At 43.8% G+C, this 21,514-nt stretch overlaps 1 protein-coding gene across 1 annotated transcript in view; it reads right to left on the bottom strand.

The window, feature by feature from the left end:
- Window positions 1-14,415: 14,415 nt before the first annotated feature.
- The window catches only part of LOC115124795 (E3 ubiquitin-protein ligase TRIM71-like), a 45,578-nt gene continuing 38,479 nt past the window's right edge, over window positions 14,416-21,514 (bottom strand). The window contains exon 9 of the mRNA XM_065020185.1: window positions 14,416-21,495. Within this exon, the coding sequence (XP_064876257.1) occupies window positions 20,977-21,495 (519 nt within the window). The 3' untranslated portion in view covers window positions 14,416-20,976. The remainder of the gene's footprint in view (window positions 21,496-21,514) is intronic.

The following is a 21,514-nucleotide window of genomic DNA, read 5'->3' as shown; positions in this document are numbered from 1 at the left end:
CCCCTGTATATAGCCTCCACATTGACTCGGTACCTGTACCCCCTGTATATAGCCTCCACATTGACTCGGTACCTGTACCCCCTGTATATAGCCTCCACATTGACTCTGTACCGGTACCCCCTGTATATAGCCTCCACATTGACTCTGTACCGGTACCCCCTGTATATAGCCTCCACATTGACTCGGTACCAGTACCCCCTGTATATAGCCTCCACATTGACTCGGTACCAGTACCCCCTGTATATAGCCTCCACATTGACTCGGTACCAGTACCCCCTGTATATAGCCTCCACATTGACTCTGTACCGGTACCCCCTGTATATAGCCTCCACATTGACTCGGTACCAGTACCCCCTGTATATAGTCTCCACATTGACTCGGTACCCACATTACCCCCTGTATATAGTCTCCACATTGACTCGGTACCAGTACCCCCTGTATATAGTCTCCACATTGACTCGGTACCAGTACCCCCTGTATATAGCCTCCACATTGACTCGGTACCTGTACCCCCTGTATATAGTCTCCACATTGACTCGGTACCTGTACCCCCTGTATATAGTCTCCACATTGACTCGGTACCAGTACCCCTGTATATAGCCTCCACATTGACTCGGTACCAGTACCCCTGTATATAGCCTCCACATTGACTCTGTACCAGTACACCCTGTATATAGTCTCCACATTGACTCTGTACCGGTACCCCTGTATATAGTCTCCACATTGACTCTGTACCGGTACCCCCTGTATATAGCCTCCACATTGACTCGGTACCGTACCCCTGTATATAGCCTCCACATTGACTCGGTACCAGTACCCCCTGTATATAGCCTCCACATTGACTCGGTACCAGTACCCCCTGTATATAGCCTCCACATTGACTCGGTACCAGTACCCCCTGTATATAGTCTCCACATTGACTCGGTACCAGGTACCCCCTGTATATAGCCTCCACATTGACTCGGTACCAGTACCCCCTGTATATAGCCTCCACATTGACTCGGTACCAGTACCCCCTGTATATAGTCTCCACATTGACTCGGTACCAGTACCCCCTGTATATAGCCTCCACATTGACTCGGTACCAGTACCCCCTGTATATAGCCTCCACATTGACTCTGTACCGGTACCCCCTGTATATAGCCTCCACATTGACTCGGTACCGGTACCCCCTGTATATAGTCTCCACATTGACCCTGTACCGGTACCCCCTGTATATAGTCTCCACATTGACTCGGTACCAGTACCCCCTGTATATAGTCTCCACATTGACTCGGTACCAGTACCCCCTGTATATAGCCTCCACATTGACTCGGTACCTGTACCCCCTGTATATAGTCTCCACATTGACTCGGTACCTGTACCCCCTGTATATAGTCTCCACATTGACTCGGTACCGGTACCCCCTGTATATAGCCTCCACATTGACTCGGTACCGGTACCCCCTGTATATAGCCTCCACATTGACTCTGTACCGGTACACCCTGTATATAGTCTCCACATTGACTCTGTACCGGTACACCCTGTATATAGTCTCCACATTGACTCTGTACCGGTACCCCCTGTATAGAGCCTCCACATTGACTCGGTACCGGTACCCCCTGTATATAGCCTCCACATTGACTCGGTACCGGTACCCCCTGTATATAGCCTCCACATTGACTCGGTACCAGTACCCCCTGTATATAGCCTCCACATTGACTCGGTACCAGTACCCCCTGTATATAGTCTCCACATTGACTCGGTACCGGTACCCCCTGTATATAGCCTCCACATTGACTCGGTACCAGTACCCCCTGTATATAGCCTCCACATTGACTCGGTACCAGTACCCCCTGTATATAGCCTCCACATTGACTCTGTACCAGTACCCCCTGTATATAGCCTCCACATTGACTCGGTACCAGTACCCCCTGTATATAGCCTCCACATTGACTCTGTACCGGTACCCCCTGTATATAGCCTCCACATTGACTCGGTACCGGTACCCCCTGTATATAGTCTCCACATTGACCCTGTACCGGTACCCCCTGTATATAGCCTCCACATTGACTCGGTACCAGTACCCCCTGTATATAGTCTCCACATTGACCCTGTACCGGTACCCCCTGTATATAGCCTCCACATTGACTCGGTACCGGTACCCCCTGTATATAGCCTCCACATTGACTCGGTACCGGTACCCCCTGTATATAGTCTCCACATTGACTCGGTACCAGTACCCCCTGTATATAGCCTCCACATTGACTCTGTACCAGTACCCCCTGTATATAGCCTCCACATTGACTCGGTACCAGTACCCCCTGTATATAGCCTCCATATTGACTCGGTACCGGTAACCCCTGTATATAGCCTCCACATTGACTCGGTACCGGTACACCCTGTATATAGTCTCCACATTGACTCTGTACCGGTACCCCCTGTATATAGCCTCCACATTGACTCGGTACCGGTACACCCTGTATATAGTCTCCACATTGACTCTGTACCAGTACCCCCTGTATATAGTCTCCACATTGACTCGGTACCAGTACCCCCTGTATATAGCCTCCACATTGACTCTGTACCAGTACCCCCTGTATATAGCCTCCACATTGACTCGGTACCAGTACCCCCTGTATATAGCCTCCACATTGACTCGGTACCAGTACCCCCTGTATATAGCCTCCACATTGACTCGGTACCGGTACCCCCTGTATATAGCCTCCATATTGACTCGGTACCGGTACCCCCTGTATATAGCCTCCACATTGACTCTGTACCAGTACCCCCTGTATATAGCCTCCACATTGACTCGGTACCGGTACCCCCTGTATATAGCCTCCATATTGACTCGGTACCGGTACCCCCTGTATATAGCCTCCACATTGACTCGGTACCTGTACCCCCTGTATATAGCCTCCACATTGACTCGGTACCGGTACCCCCTGTATATAGTCTCCACATTGACTCGGTACCAGTACCCCCTGTATATAGCCTCCACATTGACTCTGTCCCAGTACCCCCTGTATATAGCCTCCACATTGACTCGGTACCAGTACCCCCTGTATATAGCCTCCACATTGACTCTGTCCCAGTACCCCCTGTATATAGCCTCCACATTGACTCGGTACCAGTACCCCCTGTATATAGCCTCCACATTGACTCGGTACCGGTACCCCCTGTATATAGCCTCCACATTGACTCGGTACCGGTACCCCCTGTATATAGCCTCCATATTGACTCGGTACCGGTACCCCCTGTATATAGCCTCCACATTGACTCTGTACCAGTACCCCCTGTATATAGCCTCCACATTGACTCGGTACCGGTACCCCCTGTATATAGCCTCCATATTGACTCGGTACCGGTACCCCCTGTATATAGCCTCCACATTGACTCGGTACCGGTACCCCCTGTATATAGCCTCCACATTGACTCGGTACCGGTACCCCCTGTATATAGTCTCCACATTGACTCTGTACCAGTACCCCCTGTATATAGTCTCCACATTGACTCGGTACCAGTACCCCCTGTATATAGCCTCCACATTGACTCTGTACCAGTACCCCCTGTATATAGCCTCCACATTGACTCGGTACCAGTACCCCCTGTATATAGCCTCCACATTGACTCGGTACCGGTACCCCCTGTATATAGCCTCCACATTGACTCTGTACCGGTACCCCCTGTATATAGCCTCCACATTGACTCGGTACCGGTACCCCCTGTATATAGTCTCCACATTGACTCTGTACCGGTACCCCTGTATATAGCCTCCACATTGACTCGGTACCAGTACCCCCTGTATATAGCCTCCACATTGACTCGGTACCGGTACCCCCTGTATATAGCCTCCACATTGACTCGGTACCGGTACCCCCTGTATATAGCCTCCACATTGACTCGGTACCGGTACCCCCTGTATATAGCCTCCACATTGACTCTGTACCGGTACCCCCTGTATATAGCCTCCACATTGACTCTGTACCGGTACCCCCTGTATATAGTCTCCACATTGACTCTGTACCGGTACCCCCTGTATATAGTCTCCACATTGACTCGGTACCGGTACCCCCTGTATATAGTCTCCACATTGACTCGGTACCGGTACCCCCTGTATATAGCCTCCACATTGACTCGGTACCGGTACCCCCTGTATATAGCCTCCACATTGACTCGGTACCGGTACCCCCTGTATATAGTCTCCACATTGACTCGGTACCGGTACCCCCTGTATATAGTCTCCACATTGACTCGGTACCGGTACAGCTCATATCGTCTCCTTATTGCCTTTTTATTGTCTCTGCATTGTTTGGAAAGGACAAGTAAATAAGCATTTCATGGTTAAGTCTACACCTGTTATATTCGGCGCATGTGACCAATACCATTTGATTTGATTCATTGGTGAGTGTACTGAAAAGGCACTAGCCAGGTCATTGCGTCCTCCTGGCTTTGAGTCGTGACTGAAACACTGTCTGGTCTGCGTGCGTGTGCCTGCTCCTGTGCTTCATTAAAACAGTATGAAAGGTTCTCTGGTTAAACGTACTATAAGGAAATATTGACACCAAGCTGTAGAAAGAGGCAACTACAGCTGGTACAGAGTAAACCAGTGGTCAACTACAGCTGGTACAGAGTAAACCAGTGGTCAACTACAGCTGGTACAGAGTAAACCAGTGGTCAACGACAGCTGGTACCCCCCAGAGTAAACCAGTGGTCAACGACAGCTGGTACAGAGTAAACCAGTGGTCAACTACAGCTGGTACAGAGTAAACCAGTGGTCAACTACAGCTGGTACAGAGTAAACCAGTGGTCAACTACAGCTGGTACAAAGTAAACCAGTGGTCAACTACAGCTGGTACAGAGTAAACCAGTGGTCAACTACAGCTGGTACAGAGTAAACCAGTGGTCAACTACAGCTGGTACAGAGTAAACCAGTGGTCAACTACAGCTGGTACAGAGTAAACCAGTGGTCAACTACAGCTGGTACAAAGTAAACCAGTGGTCAACTACAGCTGGTACAAAGTAAACCAGTGGTCAACTACAGCTGGTACAAAGTAAACCAGTGGTCAACGACAGCTGGTACAGAGTAAACCAGTGGTCAACTACAGCTGGTACAAAGTAAACCAGTGGTCAACTACAGCTGGTACAAAGTAAACCAGTGGTCAACTACAGCTGGTACAAAGTAAACCAGTGGTCAACGACAGCTGGTACAGAGTAAACCAGTGGTCAACTACAGCTGGTACAAAGTAAACCAGTGGTCAACTACAGCTGGTACAAAGTAAACCAGTGGTCAACGACAGCTGGTACAGAGTAAACCAGTGGTCAACTACAGCTGGTACAGAGTAAACTAGTGGTACAGAGTAAACCAGTGGTCAACTACAGCTGGTACAGAGTAAACCAGTGGTCAACTACAGCTGGTACAGAGTAAACCAGTGGTCAACTACACCAGTGGTCAACTGCAGCTGGTACAGAGTAAACCAGTGGTCAACTACAGCTGGTACAGAGTAAACCAGTGGTCAACTACAGTTGGTACAGAGTAAACCAGTGGTCAACTACAGCTGGTACAGAGTAAACTAGTGGTACAGAGTAAACCAGTGGTCAACTACAGCTGGTACAGAGTAAACCAGTGGTACAGAGTAAACCAGTGGTACAGAGTAAACCAGTGGTCAACTACAGCTGGTACAGAGTAAACTAGTGGTACAGAGTAAACTAGTGGTACAGAGTAAACCAGTGGTCAACTACAGCTGGTACAGAGTAAACCAGTGGTCAACTACAGCTGGTACAGAGTAAACCAGTGGTCAACTACAGCTGGTACAGAGTAAACCAGTGGTCAACTACAGCTGGTACAGAGTAAACCAGTGGTCAACTACAGTTGGTACAGAGTAAACCAGTGGTCAACTACAGCTGGTACAGAGTAAACCAGTGGTCAACTACAGCTGGTACAGAGTAAACCAGCAGTACAGAGTAAACCAGTGGTACAGAGTAAACCAGTGGTACAGAGTAAACCAGTGGTACAGAGTAAACCAGCAGTACAGAGTAAACCAGTGGTACAGAGTAAACCAGTGGTCAACTACAGCTGGTACAGAGTAAACCAGTGGTACAGAGTAAACCAGTGGTCAACTACAGCTGGTACAGAGTAAACCAGTGGTCAACTACAGCTGGTACAGAGTAAACTAGTGGTCAACTACAGCTGGTACAGAGTAAACCAGTGGTACAGAGTCAATGTGCAGGGGCACAGGGTTAGTTGAGGTAATTGAGCTAATATGTACATGTAGGTAGAGTTAAAGTGTCTATGCATAGATTATAAACATAGAGTAGCAGCAGCGTAAAAGAGGGGTCTGGGTAGCCCTTTGATTAGCTCTTATGGCTTTGGGGGGGGTAGAAGCTGTTAAAGGAGCCTTTTGGACCTCGACTTGGCGCTCCGTTACCGCTTGCCGTGCGGTAGCAGAGAGAACAGTCTATAACTAGGGTGGCTGGAGTGTTTGACCATTTTTAGGGCCTTCCTTTGACACCACCTGATATAGAGGTTCTGGATGGCAGGAAGCTTGGCCCCAGTGATGCACTGGGCCGTACGCACTACCCTCTGTAGTGCCTTGCGGTCGAGAGGCAGAGCAGTTGCCATTCCAGGCAGTGATGCAACCCGTCAGGATGCTCTCGATGGTGCAGCTGTAGAACCCTTTGAAGATCTGAGGGTCCATGCCAAATCTTTTCAGTCTCCTGAGAGGGGAATAGGTTTTGTCGTGCCCTCTTCAAGACAAAGATCTTCTTCAATTACTGTTTCGTTAGCGAATTAGAGCAGATGGCAAATTATTAGCCTTTCTTGTATTTTGTTTCAAATCAAAGCATACATCCTGCCTAGTGATGTGACTATTCACCTTCAGCAAGTTAATCACCCTAAAAGCTCATAAGAAATGACTGAGGAGTTGTTTTTGGTGTAACAGTAATAAAGGCCCAGTATGCTATTATATTCGGCTCTGTTATGTAAACTATTCATTAATCATTAGGCCTATGTGATCTTGCAAGACATCCAACTCAATATTTCCTAAAGAAAAACACACACATATATATATATATATATATATGCAGCCCCCTCCCCAACGTAAAACATGTTTTCACATGACCCTCTCCTGGGCCTGTGAAACAAAAGGCACACCCTCCCCCCTCAGAAAATCAACTCAAAAATCATGTTTACGACCACAAATAACAACAACTGTTTGCGATCCTGTGTTTATAAAAACGTGGATATCGACTTTGTCACTGAAGCAAATCGATGTCATTGCAGGGCCAAGGGGCCAGAAAGTTGAGGGTTCGACCGACCACCACGGAAAAGTGGTAAGTAAAAGGGATTCAGGGAATAGCTTTTTTTACTTGCTGGACTGTGTACATCCATTCCTATGCAATCAGCAATTTGTTATGAAACATGGTGTGACATTCTTTGTAAGGTTTATCAGTCACAGGGTTCTATATTTAAAAAATGAAAATTCAATGTAGCTAACAAGCTTGAAAGCTAGGCTAGCTAGCTATAGAGAGGAGCTGCTAGCTAACAGGGGGAATGTGTGTGGACCGGGCAATGTGTTTTCATTAAAAAAAATGTTTTAATGTATATTACAGTGAATGTATTGGATGGTGTATTTGTAAAAACAGGAGAGTAATGTCACCTCGTGGTTCAAGGGAGATGCAGAACATACAGTCCATTCTGAAAGTATTCAGACCCCTTCACTTTTTCCACATTTTGTTACAATACGGCCGTATTCTAAAATTGATTAAATTGTTTTCTTCGCTCATCAATCTCATCAAACACACAATAACCCGTAATGAAAAAATATATATATATTTTTTTGAAAGTACAGAGAGATCCTTGATAAAAACCTGCTCCAGAGTGCTCAGGACCTCAGACTGGGGTGAAGGTTCACCTTCCAACAGGACAATGACCCTAAGCACACTGCCAAAACAATGCAGGAGTGGCTTCGGGACAAGAGTCTGAATGTCCTTGAGTGGCCCAGCCAGAGCCTGGGCTTGAGCCTGATCGTACATCTCTGGAGAGACCTGAAAATAGCTGTGCAACGACGCTCCCTATCCATCCTGACAGCGCTTGAGAAGATCTGCAGAGAAGAATGGGGAAACTCTCACAAATACAGGTGTGCCAAGCTTGTAGCATCATACCCAATAAGACTCAATGCTGTAATCACTGTTTTATAAATTAGTAACATTTTCTAAAAACCTGTTCTTGCTTTGTCATTATTGGGTATTGTGTGTAGTTTGAGGAGGGGAAAAAACAATTTAATAAGTTATAGATTAAGGCTGTAATGTAATAAAATGTGGAAATGCCGAATATATACACAATACCAGTTTGGACACACCTACTCATTCAAGGGTTTTTCTTTATATTTACTATATTGTAGAATAATAGTTAATACATGAAAACTATGAAATAACACATATGGAATCATGTAGTAACCAAAAAAAAGTGTTAAATCAAAATATATATTTGAGATGATTAAAAGTAGCCACTCTTTACCTTGATGACAGCTTGCACACTCTTGGCATTCTCTCAACCAGCTTCATGATATAGTCACCAGGAATGCATTTCAATTAACAGGTGTGCCTTGTTGAAGATTTTCTTCCCTTTTTAATGCATTTGAGCCAATCAGTTGTGTTGTGATGGTGGTATACTGAAGAGAGCCCTATTTGGTAAAAGACCAAGTCCATATTATGGCAAGAACAGCTCAAATAAGCAAAGAGAAAAGACAGTTCATCATTACTTTAAGACATGAAGGTCAGTTAACGGGAAAACTTCAAGTACTTTGAAAGTTTCTTCAAGTGTAGTCACAAAAACTATCAATCACTATGATGAAACGATCTCTCATGAGGACCTGGGAGTGCTTTGCTGGTGACACTGTCAGTGATCGATCTAGAGTTGAAGGCACACTTAACCAGCATGTCTACTACAGCATTCTGCAGCGATACACCATCCCATTTGGTTTGGTTAGCGGGGCTATCATTTGTTTTTCAACAGGACAAATGACCCAACACACCTCCAAGCTGTGTAAAGTACTTAAGTAGTACTTTAAAGTATTTTTTACTTATCCCCAAAAAATTACTTATCTGTACTTAACTTCACTATTCAATTTTTACAACTTTTACTTCACTACATTCCTAAATAAAATGTACTTTTCACTCCATACATTTTCCCTGAAAAGTACTCATTACATTTGTAATGCTTAGCCATACAGGAAAAGGGTCTAATTCACACACTAATCAAGGAACATCCCTGGTCATCCCTACTGCCTCTGATCTGGCGAACTCACCGACTACAAATTCTTTGTTTGTAAATTATGTCTGAGTGTTGGAGTGTGTCCCTGGCTATCCATAAATTAAAAAGATTAGCTTAATAAGGAATTTGAAACAATTTATACATGTACTTTTGATACTTAAGTATATTTCAAACCAAATACTTTTAGATTTTTACTCAAGTAGTATTTTACTGGTTGACTTTCACTTGAGTCATTTTCTATTTAGGCATCTTTACTTTTACTCAAGTATGACAATAGGTACTTTTTCCATCACTGGTGTAAAGGCTATTTGACCAAGAAGGAGAGTGATGGAATGCGGCATCAGATAACCTGGCCTCTACAATCACATGATCTCAACCCAATTGAGATGGTTTGGGATGAGTTAGACCGCAGAGTGAGGGAAAACAAGCCAACAAGTGCTCAGCATGAGGGAACTCCTCCAAGACGGTTGGAAAAGCATTCCAGGTGAAGCTGGTTGAGAGAATGCCAAGAGTGTGCAAAGCTTATATGGCTACCCACCCCGACCAACCACCCTACTTTCATTTTTGCCTTAGGTAACCTTCTGTCTTATGTAACCATACCAAATGTAACATATCATACTAATTTGAGTGTCACAGATTACGTTTACTATGTTATGTCTAGTCTATGAGACCAGGCTGCTCCCCTTGCTGTTCCAGCAGCACTTACAACCCTGGTAAAACCAGTAATCATCTGTGTGTCTCTTCACAGTCCGACGCTGTTCCATAAGGTGTATTTATATATTTATTCATGTTTTACCATGTCAAGTGATGATACCAGACAGCTGCGTCTAGGTTTAAATATATATATTTTTTTTTTACCTATTTAACTAGGCAAGTAAGTTAACAACAAATTATTATTTACAATGACGGCCAAACCCGGACGATGCTGGGCCAATTGTGCACCATCCTTTGGGACTCCCAATCGCGGCCAGATGTGATACAGCCCGGATTCAAACCAGGGACTGTAATGATGCCTTTTTCACTGAGATGCAGTGCATTAGACCGCTGCGCCACTCGGGAGTCCAACTATAGCTGGTACAGAGTAAACCAGTGCTCAACTACAGCTGGTAGTGAGAAAACAAGTGGTCACCTATTCCGAACAGTTAAAAAGGTATGCAGGCTTTAGTTCCAGCCCAGCACTAGGACACTTCTTGATCAACATAATGATCACTATTATGAAGGCCTTGATGATTAAAACTGCATCAGGTTAAAATGAACCCTGGACCAGAGTTGAAGAATTTACAATCAATGTGTGGTAAGGGATGGGCAAGTTGAGATGTGCATGCATACTTGTTTTTGAATCATGCAACCATGTTGATGGGAGTTTTTGTGAGATAAAAAAAAATCTAATTTCAGGTTTTGGCTCTAGTTGAGTTGAGGATGGGTAAATCACATATCCTGTAGTGTCCCCTTTCTCCACTAGGGGGCACCACAGTAACACCAGTATGCGTGTTGTAGTCAGTGTACATTCTGGGTTAGAAGTACATCCCCCCCACCAAAATGTACATTCAACTAGTTCGATGGATGACTGCGTCCTCCCCACTGCAGCATCAAAGAGTTCTAGTAATCCAATGTTCCTTTCGTTCTCATTTCCCTAATAACCACTCTAAACCAATGACATGTACGAGCCACAAGAGGTTCATGGTATCTTGATTAGGGAGGCCAGGCTCGTAGTAATGGCTGGAGCAGATTGGGTGGAATGGTATCAAATACAATACATCGTTGCCATTCCATTCACTCTGTTCAAGCCTCCAATGGTATTTCTGAATACGGATACAGAAAAACATTTATTTTTATTTATGACAGTGCCAGAGAGAGAGCGAGGGAGGCGAGAGAGGGTGGATGAGAGGGAGAGAGATGAGACTAGAAGCATAGCCTGCATATATCATAACCATATGACTATAGCTGTTAATGACCTTGCACACATGACACTCTGTCCCCTCCAGCACAAAAGGAAGAGGGTACCAGAGTTCAAACACACTGAAAACAAATAGATTTTTTTATGACGTGCAGTCGCACACTCGCCTCAGTTCTGTGCCTCAGGGAAGGGACATGAACGTCACAGAAAATGTTTAATTGTGGTTAAGATTTCTGTCCAAGAAATTCACAAGCCTTCTCTCTATTCAACCCCTGTGAATGGGTTGTCCTTGTCCGAGTAGCGCAGCGGTCTAAGGCACTCCATCTCAGAGCTAGAGACGTCACTACAGACCCTGGTTCGATTCCCGGCTGTATCATAACCAGCCACGATTGGGAGTCCCACAATTGGCCCGCGTCACTAGGGTTTGGCCGGGGTAGGCCGTCATTGTAAATGAGAATTTGTTCTTAACTGACTTGCCTAGTTGAATAAAGGTTCAATTTAAAAAAGAAACCCAAGTAGCACTTCATGCCGAATCTACTCATTTGTTCAAGTATGATGAAGTGCGTACTTAGAATGTGGTCTGTAATAAAGCTCCATTATATAATGGTTAATGTACACTCATATATATATATATATACACACACAGTGCCTTGCGAAAGTATTCGGCCCCCTTGAACTTTGCGACCTTTTGCCACATTTCAGGCTTCAAACATAAAGATATAAAACTGTATTTTTTTGTGAAGAATCAACAACAAGTGGGACACAATCATGAAGTGGAACGACATTTATTGGATATTTCAAACTTTTTTAACAAATCAAAAACTGAAAAATTGGGCGTGCAAAATTATTCAGCCCCTTTACTTTCAGTGCAGAAAACTCTCTCCAGAAGTTCAGTGAGGATCTCTGAATGATCCAATGTTGACCTAAATGACTAATGATGATAAATACAATCCACCTGTGTGTAATCAAGTCTCCGTATAAATGCACCTGCACTGTGATAGTCTCAGAGGTCTGTTAAAAGCGCAGAGAGCATCATGAAGAACAAGGAACACACCAGGCAGGTCCGAGATACTGTTGTGTAGAAGTTTAAAGCCAGATTTGGATACAAAAAGATTTCCCAAGCTTTAAACATCCCAAGGAGCACTGTGCAAGCGATAATATTGAAATGGAAGGAGTATCAGACCACTGCAAATCTACCAAGACCTGGCCGTCCCTCTAAACTTTCAGCTTATACAAGGAGAAGACTGATCAGAGATGCAGCCAAGAGGCCCATGATCACTCTGGATGAACTGCAGAGATCTACAGCTGAGGTGGGAGACTCTGTCCATAGGACAACAATCAGTCGTATATTGCACAAATCTGGCCTTTATGGAAGAGTGGCAAGAAGAAAGCCATTTCTTAAAGATATCCATAAAAAGTGTTGTTTAAAGTTTGCCACAAGCCACCTGGGAGACACACCAAACATGTGGAAGAAGGTGCTCTGGTCAGATGAAACCAAAATTGAACTTTTTGGCAACAATGCAAAACGTTATGTTTGGCGTAAAAGCAACACAGCTCATCACCCTGAACACACCATCCCCACTGTCAAACATGGTGGTGGCAGCATCATGGTTGGGCCTGCTTTTCTTCAGCAGGGACAGGGAAGATGGTTAAAATTGATGGGAATATGGATGGAGCCAAATACAGGACCATTCTGGAAGAAAACCTGATGGAGTCTGCAAAAGACCTGAGACTGGGACGGAGATTTGTCTTCCAACAAGACAATGATCCAAAACATAAAGCAAAATCTACAATGGAATGGTTCAAAAATAAACAAAGAACTGAAAGAACTGAAAACTGCTGTTCACAAATGCTCTCCATCCAACCTCACTGAGCTCGAGCTGTTTTGCAAGGAGAAATGGGAAAAAATTTCAGTCTCTCGATGTGCAAAACTGATAGAGACATGCCCCAAGCGACTTACAGCTGTAATCGCAGCAAAAGGTGGCGCTACAAAGTATTAACTTAAGGGGGCTGAATAATTTTGCACGCCCAATTTTTCAGTTTTTGATTTGTTAAAAAAGTTTGAAATATCCAATAAATGTCGTTCCACTTCATGATTGTGTCCCACTTGTTGTTGATTCTTCACAAAAAAATAGTTTTATATCTTTATGTTTGAAGCCTGAAATGTGACAAAAGGTCGCAAAGTTCAAGGGGGCCGAATACTTTCGCAAGGCACTGTATATACACACACACACAGTATGTTGACACCCCTTCAACTTAGTGGATTCGGCTATTTCAGCCGCACCCGTTGCTGATAGGTGTATAAAAATCGAGCACACAGCCATGCAATCTCCATAGACAAACATTGGCAGGCCTTACTGAAGAGCTCGGTGACTTTAAAACGTGGCACCGTCTTAAGATGCCACCTTTCTAACAACCTACAGGACAAAACAGTTGGTCAACTTTCTGCCCTGCTAGAGCCCCGGTCAACTGTAAGTGCTGTTATGGTGAAGTGGAAACATCTAGTGTTAGGCAACACAAGTTAACAGAACGGGATCGCCTAGTGCTGAAGCAAAACGCACTCCCAAATTCCAACTGCCTCTGGAAGCAAAGTCAGCACAAGAACTGTTCATCGGAAGTTTTGTGAAATGGGTTTCCGTGGTCGAGCAGCTGCACACAAGTCTAAGTTCACCATGCACAATGCCAAACTTGGCTGAAGTGGTGTTAAGCACGCCACCATTGGACTCTGGAGCAGTGGAAATGCGTTCTCTGGAGTGATGAATCACACTTCACCATCTGGCAGTCCCGACGGACAAATCTGGGTTTGGCGGATGCCAGAAGAATGCTACTTGCCCGAATGCATAGTGTCAACTATAAAGTTTGGTGGAGGAGGAATAATTGTCTGGGGCTGTTTTTCATGGTTTGGGCTAGGCCCCTTAGATCCAATCTAAATGCTACAGCATACGATGACATTCTAGACGATTGTGTGCTTCCAACTTTGTGGCAACAGTTTGGTTAAGGCCCTTTCCTGTTTCAGCATGCTCCCATGCACAAAGTGAGGTCCATACAGAAATGGTTTGTTGAGATCGGTGTGGAAGAACTTGACTGGCCTGCACAGAGCCCTGACCTCAACTCCATCAAACACCTTTGGGATGAATTAGGATGCCCAACAGATGCAGTACTGTATATTCTTTCAATATATTAATAATGTAAGAATCAAGCATTTTCAATTAATAATTTTATAGCTTTGCAATTGATGAGAAAAATTAACTCCAGACCGAAATCAAAGAAATACGTTTATTTAAGTGTAAACAAACAAAAAACTGCATAGGAAATGTGTAAAGTCCACAGAAGGCAGCAGGCAACAGACGAGGGAAGGCAACAGAAGACAGCAGGTAACAGAAGACAGCAGGTAACAGAAGACTGCAGGTAAATTAGTCTCTTCTTTATTTAAACTGAAGACCTGACAACTGCACTTCCACACCGACCACTGTGTGTGAGGAGAGGAGGGAAACACGTGCATACACACATACACACTCCTTACAGATAATTTCAGTGTGTATTTGATAGTACACCAACACAAAACACACACCAGCAGCACCCTCCTAAACTCAGCTGGTCCCTGCTGTCCTCGTGCCTCGTCGACAGAGGAGAATACATTCAGTGGATTTGGGTTCAACAACAACACGATGCAGCACACAAACACACTCTCACACACCACCTACTGCACACAGGCCAGAACAGAGCCTTAGAAATAGGCCTACAGAGTGACTGTTGATAAACAGACTCAGATTTTTTTATATTTTTTTAAAAGAGGCCATTTTGTCACCAAAGGCTCCATGATAGTAAGATTCTAAATTGCATTCTCACTGGAATGGAACAACAATGGTAACAACATGGTGTCCATTGTAATTCTCCAGACGCAGATTGATTGGTAGTACAGTATCAGTTCTGTTTTGTGATCCTGCTAGCAATGAGTAGGGTGTGAGTGAGAATCACTCCCAGCAAACCATTTTCTTACAAAATAACAAATAACAAAATACATTCCAAAAGGGTCGTGTGGTCTGGAGTCCTTTGGTGTTTATCAAACAAACAACGGGAACATTTAACAAAAATAAAACCTGAAAATTAAACATAAAACAGTACATTTGAAGGAAATCATTCAAAAAGCTAAATGTTTCCATTTTTGAGATTGAGAACTAACGTGTAATATGCAAAAACGGACACACAGACAAGATTGGTCGCGTTCCAGCCCGTCTTTACCACACACACACACACACACATGCAGAAATCTCAGGATTGTCACAACCCAACTGCAAAGAAAGAGGGTCCTGGAACATGGCCAATGAGACTCGTACTGAGGTCATAACAGAAAGATTCACTATATTATCACTAGGGGGTAAACATTTCACTGTGACACCCGCATCACTATGGGGGACACATTTCACTGACACCCGCATCACTATGGGGGACACATTTCACTGTGACACCCACATCACTATGGGGGACACATTTCACTGTGACACAGGGACATAGAACTACCTGAGTTTCTATTTTTTTTCTTCCTTTTAAAAATGTTACGTATTTTCTTTTTTTCTTTAAAAGATACAATCATTAACATGTTGCACAACTTCTACCTGGTGCAGTTTCAACTTCTCTCCGAGATGCCAGAAACAAAATGGTGGACAGAAACATAGGGGCCAATAAAACCCTGCCCAACAGGAGTACAGGAGACCAATCAAGTACTCAGCACCACACTTCCTGGATATTTTTGTGAGGGGGGGGGGGGGGGGGTTTAAAATAAATCAAGCGATTCTAATGAAGAAACCTAGCTTATTTTGATAGAGAGTATGAGGTTGTCATTACTAGGGCAAAAACAAAATGTCTACAGTGTAAACAGTCTTCATCGTGTGTGTGTGGAGGGATCATTAAACTGTGTGGCTCTAAAAGTTGTTGTACTAACTGCACTCTAGTACAGATTCCAGACATGGCTGGCCAAGTAACGATTGGTCTCTGCAGAGCCTCTTGGGAACAGGAAATACAATCGCAAAGGTCAAAAAGGATAAATCCATCCAACGCACTCCTAACACATACACACCTGTGGGTATATGATCATGATAAAAAAAACATCCCCAGATTCAGCTACCAACCCGTCGAGTTTACATCACCTATATCTGTGAGACGTTGTTTCATTTTTTAAAAATGTAATAAGCATGCAACAAAAAAGGAACAAAAACAAAAAGTTTCAAATACATTCCTCTGTAAGAGTGAAAACCTTAAAGATAGAATTTTGTCATTTTTTTATTAAAATGTAAAAGATTGCAGACTTTTTCCATATAGTAATACTGAAACACGTCGACGGATCGTATCGGTTCTAAGCAGCAGGGTCTGGGGCCTGTAATGTGCTAATGTCTCCGGTCTATTAACAGGCTTATTACCGTGCAATAAACAGGCTTATTACCGTGCAATAAACAGGCTTATTACCGTGCAATAAACAGGCTTATTACCGTGCAATAAACAGGCTTATTACCGTGCAATAAACAGGCTTATTACCGTGCAATAAACAGGCTTATTACCGTGCAATAAACAGGCTTATTACCGTGCAATAAACAGGCTTATTACCGTGCAATAAACAGGCTTATTACCGTGCTATAAACAGGCTTATTACCGTGCTATAAACAGGCTTATTAACTCGTAATAAGCATCTTATTCGCGCAATGTGTTCCTACACACACACCAGACTTTTTTGCATTGTCAAAGAGTGAGTTTTCAAATAAGTTAGTACCAACCAACATTGTGCTAACTCTTAGGTACACACTTCTAAGATGTTCTTACTGAGGAGAACCTGTGCTGATATTAGAGGTAATTCTTGTCGGTCTAAAGGGGGTAGGATGAAGGCCTCAAATTAGCTAACGGTGACGTCGCCATCTTTCTCACTGTTGGCCAATCAGGTTACAGCTCTACTGTGGTGACGCAAAAAAAGGGGATGAGGGGGGGGTGGATGCACCCACATAAGTGCATCCAATCAAAGCACAGGGATCTGTCCTTGGCTGCTTTGATTCGCTAAACACTAATATCTATGATATAATGGTCCAATGACATTCACCGTCTATGACAGTGTCATCCCGACGCCAACTCCATTTTGACACCAAACTCCCACAAATATATTTTTTGGCACAATGCTCTGATCTTCGCTATTTGGTTTCTCCATAGGATTAAAAGGCATAATGCACCACAATGCTAAGCAGACCACTCATGGACACAATGTGGAGAGATGGCCATTTGTAACTTGTCATTTTACATGAAAAGGAGCCTCCAGGATTAAGATCTTTGGTCCAACAGGTGACAGGTAAATGTTACATGATTTAAAGTGTGAGGTAAAAGTTGAGGTAAAAGTAACGAGGTATGTTTAAATAAAAAAAATACAAATAAAGACTAACTTAAAAGGTACCGTACAAGTACAAGAGGTACAGTACAAACTTAAAGGTCTGGAAACTGAAGTATACAGTACAAGAGACTTGATGTTTAGATGTTACTAGTCAAAATATTTGAAGAGGTAGGCCAATATATATATATATACATACACACAGTTGAAGTTTACATACACTTAGGTTGGAGTCATTGAAACTCATTTTTCAACCACTCCACACATTTCTTGTTATTGAACTATAGTTTTGGCAGGTCGGTTAGGAGATCTACTTTGTGCATGACACGAGAGTCATTTTTCCAACAATTGTTTACAGACAAATTATTTCACTGTGTCACAATTCCAGTGGGTCAGAAGTTTACAAATACTAAGTTGACTGTGCCTTTCAACAGCTTGGAAAATCCCAGAAAATTATGTAATGGCTTTAGAAGCTTCTGATAGGCTAATTGACATCATTTGAGTCAATTGGAGGCGTACCTGTGGATGTATTTCAAGGCCTACATTAAAACTCAGTGCCTCTGTGCTTGACATCATGGGAAAATCAAAAGAAATCAGCCAAGACCTCAGAAAAAAAATTGTAGAGAAATTGGGAGAAATTTACAAGCGCCTGAAGGTACCACGTTCATCTGTACAAACAATAGTACTCAGACATAAACACCATGGGACCACGCAGCCGTCAAACCGCTCAGGAAGGAGATGCGTTCTGTCTCCTAGAGATCAATGTACTTTGGTGTGAAAAGTGCAAATCAATCCCAGAAGAACAGCAAAAGACCTTGTGAAGAGGCTGGAGGAAACAGGTACAAAAGTATCTACTGTATATTCACAGTAAAACGAGTCCTATATCGACATAACCTGAAAGGCTGCTCAGCAAGGAAGAAGCCCCTGGTCCAAAACAGCCATAAAAAAGCCAGACTACGGTTTGCAACTGCACATGGGGACAAAGATCATACTTTTTGGAGAAATGTCCTCTGGTCTGATGAAACAAAAATAGAACTGTTTTGGCCATAATGACCATCGCTATGTTTGGAGGAAAAAGGGGGAGGCTTGAAGGCCTAAGAACACCATCCCAACCGTGAAGCACGGGGGTGGCAGCATCATGTTGACAGGGAATTTTTTACTAGGATTAAATGTCAGGAATTGTGAAAAACTGAGTTTAAATGTTTTTGGCTCAGGTGTATGTAAACTTCCGACTTCAACTGATATACACACACACACACACACACACACACGGTATGTAACATGAGGCATTTAAAGTTAGGTAAAAGGTGTGTTGAGGTAGATTTGTAAAATGACATTTGTATGTTGATGAGGTCTGAGAGTTGAGGTACTGTAGCCAGTAACTGGTTAAGGTAGGTTGTATTACAATTGAGTTGCACATAAAGTAACTGAGGAATAAGAAAGTATATAAAAAATGTTGAGGTATCTGACAGTTAAGGTAAATGATGGGATGTGAAAGTTTACGTGAATTAGGATTTAAAGTGCAGGCCTGCACTTTCCTCTGAGGTAAGAAGCTCAGAAACCAACTAATAAAACGCCCATACCGCTAGGCTAGACTACGCTAAAGTGACTAACTTCACAAGAGAAAGGGAGATTTACAACCCCTCCAATAAGGTCCACCACAGGTGATAAATCAGGAATCTGTTTGCACTCAATGGTTAAATGGTTTGAGATGCTAATGCTAAATAAGGGTTGCTAGACATGAAGCAGTGTCACGTTAGCATGGGTGGTGGAGCTAGATTGAACCTCTCAGGGGTGTGAGATGGAAAGTGGCCTGGAAAGATACTCTTTGGTTGCTGTGAGATATGTTTTTTTCCCCAGACCTTTCTACAACGTTCTCCTCAGGAAGTAGGCTTGAAAGGTACTTCCATTTTAAAAGCTAAAAGTAGGCCTTATATTCTTCTTCTTCCCATTGACAGTGCTTTGAACATATCTTTTTGGTGACAGCTGGTGAGCGTTTTAGACCTCCAACATAAATTATTAAACAACAAAATGTCTTCAATGGGACTTGTTGTTCTTTCGATGCCAAACATACAGTTGGCCGAAATTCTACCTTTGGTTGACTCCACTAGCTGGTCTCTAGACCTCCATCTTTTCGAGGTCTGGTTAGCATGCACATGTTCCGGAACACTCTCTCTCCGGCATTTCAGAATGGGCGTCAATAACTAGGTTGGGGCAGTGATGTCAGAAGGGGGTTGGATTAAATCCTAGCCCCAAAGAGCCAATCAGTGCCCCACAATTCAACCACACAGGATCATTCTGATTTCTGATTGGCTCTCACTCCTGTGGACAGCCAATCAAGATGCCTGCTTTCTGGAGGCATTGCTATCCTTCCGCATCATTCACAACGAATGTCACTCAAACAGAATTCATAATCAATCTACTAATCAACAACCAATACATCCTGATAACTCCTGATAAACGTATAAAATACTTTGGTGGGCCCTCCGTTTGAGAGTACACAAATGCGGTTTGTTTTTTCACATTGATTTTCATTATTTTTCTCCTCATAATCAGACCAGCTTGCTGACGACTGAAAGGAATCAACAATGTTCAATTGATAATTGGATACTTTGGGACAGAAAAGAGAATCTCCCCACAACAACGACTAGCTCATGATTTCAACCAATCATCAAACTGCATCTGTCCCAGGTCAGACTCCCGGCGCCGCTGCGATCAATAAACCAGTCAAGCTAAAAGGAGATTCTTCTGGTCCATCTGGTACTGTGACCTGAGCTAACTAACACAGAGTCAGTCTAAGCGGTTTGGCATTACCTCTATTCCGTCGGTCTGCAGTGACACTACACATGGAGAGATGAGGGGGACATGCTAAACCAAGATCTACAGAACAAGCTACCCTAAACATCACTGAACACATTAGACTCCACTACAGGTCAGGTCAAAACGTCTTTTCATTTTAAATAAAAAAAGTATTGAGGTAGACTTTTTTCATTTTCTTCTTTGTAAAACTTGACAGACTAGAGTAGACCTCTGCTCGGAGAGGGTGAGTACATTCATGAAGAACTGGTTGAGGTAGGTGGCGGAGCAAACGATTCAATATTTCAAGAAAAAGTGAGAAAAATCCCTGAGAAGGCGACGTGATGAGAGTTGAGAGAGAGCAATTCAGATAGGGAAATCGTGATCTCTTCCTTGTTACTTTCACTACTGATTATCAACTAGTCTTCGTGGTCCCCTTTGTCATACAGTATACCACAGGAATCTGATTACACAAACTAAAACCTAAAACTAAAAAATTATTTAAAAACGGAACAAATTCACTTCCCCTTAATTTGTAATAACGCATCTCTTTAAACTGTCCTCTTTGTGTCTGTTTGTTGAATCCTTTTCCTAGCTCTTCAATTTCCTGACAGAGAAACGGAGAGAAAACCGAGTGAGAGAAAGAAAGAAAGCGAAAAGCGATTAGAACTTGAGGATGCGGTTGTTTCCGAAGTCGACAACCACGATGACTCCGTCAGGTGTCACAGCAACACCGGAGGGGCGGTCCATCTGTCCGAAGCCACTGCCATGAGTGCCAAATTTGCATAAGAAGTTCCCGTTGGGCTCGAACACCTGCACACGGTGGTTCCTCGAGTCCGCAACGATGATCCGGTTCTCCTGGTCCACCGCTATGCCCTGGGGACGCAGGAACTTCCCGTTACCGGTACCCTCGGAGCCCAGGAACCGGGCAGATTGGCAATCTGGCCGAATCACCAGCAGACGGTGGTTGTTGAAGTCGGTGACGACCAGGTGGTCCTCCTGGTTAAAGGCGACACCCCGCGGCGAGTCAAAGTGTTTCCACAGGGTGCCCTCAAAGCCGTACTTGTTGATGAACGAGCCGTCAGGGCCAAAGAGCTGGACGCGGTGGTTCCTGGTGTCAGAGACCAAGATCTTCCCCGCAGAGTTCACTGCCACATCCCAGGGGTAGTTGAACTGACCGTTCTACAATAGAGTGCAGTAG

The sequence above is a fragment of the Oncorhynchus nerka genome, linkage group LG7, assembly GCF_034236695.1.
Source record: "Oncorhynchus nerka isolate Pitt River linkage group LG7, Oner_Uvic_2.0, whole genome shotgun sequence".
Taxonomy (NCBI): domain Eukaryota; kingdom Metazoa; phylum Chordata; class Actinopteri; order Salmoniformes; family Salmonidae; genus Oncorhynchus; species Oncorhynchus nerka.
This window is presented reverse-complemented; position numbering and strand designations above follow the sequence as displayed.